At 35.7% G+C, this 5,296-nt stretch overlaps 1 protein-coding gene across 4 annotated transcripts in view; it reads right to left on the reverse strand.

The window, feature by feature from the left end:
- LOC109718210 (probable protein phosphatase 2C 11) overlaps window positions 896-5,296 on the reverse strand; it is a 15,204-nt gene continuing 10,803 nt past the window's right edge. For all 4 annotated transcript variants that reach the window (XM_020244303.1, XM_020244300.1, XM_020244302.1 and 1 more), the window contains 7 exons: window positions 5,003-5,128; window positions 4,635-4,758; window positions 3,682-3,758; window positions 3,512-3,564; window positions 2,307-2,361; window positions 1,679-1,863; window positions 896-1,272 (listed from right to left, as the gene is read on the reverse strand). In XM_020244303.1, the coding sequence (XP_020099892.1) occupies window positions 1,257-1,272; window positions 1,679-1,863; window positions 2,307-2,361; window positions 3,512-3,564; window positions 3,682-3,758; window positions 4,635-4,758; window positions 5,003-5,128 (636 nt within the window). In that variant the 3' untranslated portion in view covers window positions 896-1,256. The remainder of the gene's footprint in view (window positions 1,273-1,678; window positions 1,864-2,306; window positions 2,362-3,511; window positions 3,565-3,681; window positions 3,759-4,634; window positions 4,759-5,002; window positions 5,129-5,296) is intronic.

The raw sequence follows: 5,296 nt of genomic DNA on the forward strand, positions 1-5,296 counted from the left end.
GGGCTGCTGTGCTCTCAGGAGCACGGAGGCCTCTGTGCTCCTGAGCCGTTTTCGATGATGAAGTTTTCGAATCGACGATCGGCTCCGTTAGACTTGATCTAGCGCATTTGAAGTTTCTAGAAAATAATTTTTGCGATTTTTCGATATCATTTACCTAGTGATCGAAAGGATTCAAAATCAATAATTTTTAACGGCTGAAAATAAAAATCCTATAAAAAGTGGTGATATAGCACTAAAATTTTCGATCAGAAATATAGATCTTGTTGTAGATAGTATAAAGAATTTTCTATCAAAATTTCATCTGATTTGAATACTTCTACACCGTTAAACTTGAAAACGGCAGATATCAACCATTAAAAATTATAGATTTTGAATCCTTTCGATCACTAGGTAAATGATATCGAAAAATCGCAAAAATTATTTTCTAGAAACTTTAAATACGCTAGATCAAGTTTAACGGAGCCGATCGTCGATTCGAAAACTTCATCATCGAAAACGGCTCAGGAGCACGGAGGCCTCCGTGCTCCTGAGAGCACAGCAGCCCTGCTCTATATAATATTATAATATATATATATATATATATATATATATATATTAAAGTTGAGCTAGAATACTTGTAAAAGTATTATGTGAGTGTGCTTTTGAGTTCTTAGCCATTGGATGAAAGATGTGAGGTTGAAATGATGGTGGTAGGCTGGTAGGTAGAATAAGTGTTTGATCCAAGGACTATTAGTAATCAAAGAGTAGATCCAATGGCTAAAAACCTAATAGCATCATGGGGGTAATACTTGTAAAAGTATTCTAGCTCAATTCATATATATATATATATATATATATATATAAAAGAAGAAAAGATAAAAAGAGGAAACAAGAAAGCCACACTAAAAGAGTGAAGTAGGGCATCAAGAAGATGAAGAATCTCCACTTTCTTTTTCTACTTCAAGAAGCAAAGAGATCTCTTACAAATGGTATTGTATTTTACTGTTACAGACAAACTAAAAACAATGCGCAAACAAGACAACCACAGGAGTCGTGTCGACATGGATCGAAATAGCATACCTGACGAAGTTTATCTGAGACTTGAGAAAGAGAAACAAAAATTAAAAAAAGGAAAAGAAAAAAGAGAAGCCTGACAACGAATCTCGAATCAGAGAGACAGATTGAACATTGTAGTATATACATTCGATCTTCTTCCCATTTCCTTAAGATATGCTTCTACCGGCGTGCTTTTCTACGTGATGCTTTGAGGAGCCGTTCTACTCGTGTTGTTCACTGCTCAAAAATGGAGAGTTCTATGGAAATGAATTTACGACTATCAAGTGAAATTAGGAAAGAAAATACGACGGTGCTTTTAGCTGTGCCACGAAACTGAAATGAGCTCTTCGGCCCCAAAAGCAGAGTTGTCAATTTCAAGCTTCTGCTTCTAGCTTCGGCAGGAAGCTATAATTAAAATGTTTTTTGTTTTTTTCGCAGGATTTGTTTAGGAATCGCCATATTGCGGCAGGGATGTTATCGCCAAACATAAGGTCAGGGAAACAGAGACTTCTCATATATCTTAACAGGTAAATGTAAAGGAAGAAGCTATCTGGGCGTTCAAATAACCTAGTCAAACAGCACGTCTACAGAAGCTCGAGCTGGGCTATACATAGGCATAGACTTGTAATGGAAAAACACTTACTTGATCTGAACGTCAGGCTCGGTCTGCTTCGACTGCTCTGCGGCAGCAGAGGCAGAGGTCGAGTCGGTTGGTTTTTTAAATTGCACCAATATCATAGTCATATTATCGCACCCCTCCCCGCCAATCGTCGACGGCGCCAAGCACCTGTCGAGTACTCTCTCGCACACAGCAGAGAGGCAGCTCTCCTGCAAATTTTCTTTCTCGTTAACAGGGAAGGATAGACACAAATTTCAATATATTATTTTTAAAGTTCATAACAGATAATAGAAATTAGGTAAAATGTATGGATAGTTCCGTACTATTCCAACATTGCAACTTAGATTGAACTTGTCACTTAAAAACTTTATTACCAGTACTCTCCTACAAAATGAAATTTCCTATTTACAGGAGAAGGGATAAAATGATAATTTCACTGGATTTTTGGGTGGTTAGGGATGGCATTTCAATATATTGAGATAATTCAAAGACTAAAGTGTTTTATTCAATGTTCAGGGACTACATGTCACAACAGAGAGGCCTTATACCTTTTACCCTGGAAATAAAACCAAAACTATTACCAACTTGAAAAATCTAAAAAGCATTCCAAATAATTGCTCAAAGACCCAAGAATGAGAATTTAACAACTCACCGTATTTATATGCTCACGGACAAAATCCACTAATTGCTGACTAGACAGGCAATCCCTAGTAAGTCAGGGAAATAAGAGTTCGTTACTTAACCCGGGAAAAAAACAAAACAAAACAAAACGAAAAAGCTGTGTATGAGAAGCAATTATAGAACACAGACATCAAGCAAACAAACACTAAGTCAGACCTAAAATATTGCGAAAGGACATAAGGAACTTTCTTGCACAACAATAATAATCATTTTATGACATAATTTGTTTGGAACAATAAGCAATATAATCACTAATTGCAAAAATGGTTCGGTGTAGTGATTTCCATGTGCTCATATCGAATATGAAAGACCATTGACTTCATAATTAATATTGAAAGACTTTTGATTCATGCCTTAGTTAGGAACTTATCACATCTGGATCACGATAGAATCATGATCATATTTATTTCCTGCGCAATGGCTTAAATGACAGGCAAAATAAAAAATATATATATACATCAAAAAAGTTATACAGGTGTTCTGAAAAGATAAAAATAAAATGCAACTGAAGTTACATCAAATAGGACTAAATAGCGAACTCAGATTACAATTAAAGTAACATCTGGTCAGAATTGGCTTGCATCACAAAAAAATCCATCTTATTTAAGTTCTTATGGAAGGTCCTTCCTTCTTAGCCAAAATGGAATCTTTGTGTAAGTTCACCACTAGAAAATCGCAATCATACAACCCAACCCTAAACTAATGAACAAAAATAAGATTCATTTGTTAGCACTTCTGTTCCCCCCACCCGCAACCTTAAATTCTACGCAATTAATTGTGTAGGAAGATGCTAGACAGTTTTTTTCTATCAAAACATACATGTGGTTTGTTTGGCAACAAAAGACCAGACTTTTATTAATTAATATTGTTTTTCTTTTGCTTCATTGTTCTTTTCGCTTAAAAAAAAAATGATTAATTTAGAGCTAAGCAATAATAACAGGGAAAGTCTGTCTGCAGACGGATTCAATCAAATTAAAGTTGAGTAAAAAGAGGGAAAAGGAAAAAAAAAAAACATAAGCAGTAGAAAACAAGGCCATGGGTTTATATTTTAGTTTCATTACTCAGTATAGAAATAGCCACTGGGCACTGTAAGACACAACAAATCTTACGATGCAAATGTCAGATGGAAGCATGCATTACATAAAATAGAGAATGGATTGCAAACATAAGTCATACCAAATGCCATCGCATGCGATAACAATAAAGTCATCATCCTCGCAAAGGTCCACCTACCAAAAACCAAAAGTTATCTGAGTACATTTTGGTACAACTGAGAACAGGTTTCAAATCAGTTCAAATTTCAAGTTATAAACATTACAGTGAAACCAATAACAGATGATACTTACAATGGTTATATCAGGTTTGGCTGTAACAATCTGTTTCTCTGCCGGTAAAAACTTGTTCTGTTTGAATTCCATATCTCCTACAGGAAGTAAGATTATAAAACTTTAAGATAATTACAAGCACATACAAAAACCATTATCTATCCACATACAACCCCCTGCAAAACTAGATTTTAGTATACATGTTCCGAAAAAACTCAAGTCATGTTTTGTTCATGATTGGAATGGAAATGAGAAATGGAACTGGATCGCATTGGAACGGTTGATGGAATGACGAATTATCCAAAATAGTTTGATTCATTATTGAAATGAAAATCAAATTGGACAATTAATGGGACACCTAGGATTTTTTTTTTTTTTGAGAAAAATGTAGCATGCTACCCGCTTCATTCATTGAAAGGATGAATTGTGCTACAGGAGTGAGGCAGCCAGGCCTCTTAAAAAACAAAAAAAAGAAAAAGAAAAAAATTTTACCGATTCGTTTACCGATTAGTCGATAAAAGTTGCTCCCAAGAAATAATCAACTGTTTAACCATACGGACCACTTTGGGGGGATCCAGCTGGACCTAGGATTTTTAAAGAGAGGTTTTGGTTAAGGGAGAGGAGAGTGATCACTAGAGAGGAGAGGAAGGTGTTTGTGAGAGAGGATTTTTAGTGGTTACTCTGGAATGGGTCAATCCAGGATTTAAAGTTAGATTGGGTCATAAATAGATTAGGTCATTCCCATCCCACGAATAGGAATCGGAATTCGATTTCTTTAAAACAAACAACGACTATTGAAATCGGTGAATTCCATTCGATTCCAGAGTCTAAAATAGGTGAACCAAACAAGCCCTTAATTTCTTACTTACCTATTCTTGTACTCACAAAAATAATAAGAGTACCTCACAAGTTTTTTTTTTCATTTGATAAAAACAAGAGAAGAAAAAAGAAAGAGAGAGAGAGAGAGAGAGTACCTATGGCTCTTGCCAGGTTTAAACTTCCATTGACTCGTCCTGCGTAGATGAATCCCCCTGCTTTTACTATCCTCTCCCTTTCTACCTCGTGTTCCGGCTTGTGATCTTTTGACAAATCGTATGCCTGTTAGAAAAGAAAGCAATAAATTATATATTTCTATAAAGATGACTAATTAAAAGAATTTGGTTATCTCGTCTTGAGCTCTTGCAAAAGTGGTCTCAATAAAGCTGTTCAAAGAATCTATAACCTCAACAGTTTCTTGCTGCGGCACAAGCAGAAGTTGCAAATTGGAGCTTCTATTTCTGAAGAAGAGAAACCTTTACCAAAAGGCGCTAAGAAACTTCAGCACAAAACAAGCACGACATACCTGACCCTTCCTTGAGATAACACAGCGCGAATCCCCAGCATTTGCAACAACAAGTTGGTTATTTCTTATAATTGCCACACAAGCAGTGCTTCCCGACGTTGGCCCAGAGAAATCAGAGTGCGGCCCCTAGTTAGAAAAATATTAATATTGGGCATAAGAGTAACTGCAATTTTCCAGAATAATTTTGGTTATCTCACAAATAAATTAAAATGATTCAAACAACATTAGGAACTTAAATTTGAACTACCAGATTTCATAGGCAAGACTTTCTACACTAGGGTAACATAGATACCT

This window comes from Ananas comosus, linkage group 12 (genome assembly GCF_001540865.1).
Source record: "Ananas comosus cultivar F153 linkage group 12, ASM154086v1, whole genome shotgun sequence".
Taxonomy (NCBI): domain Eukaryota; kingdom Viridiplantae; phylum Streptophyta; class Magnoliopsida; order Poales; family Bromeliaceae; genus Ananas; species Ananas comosus.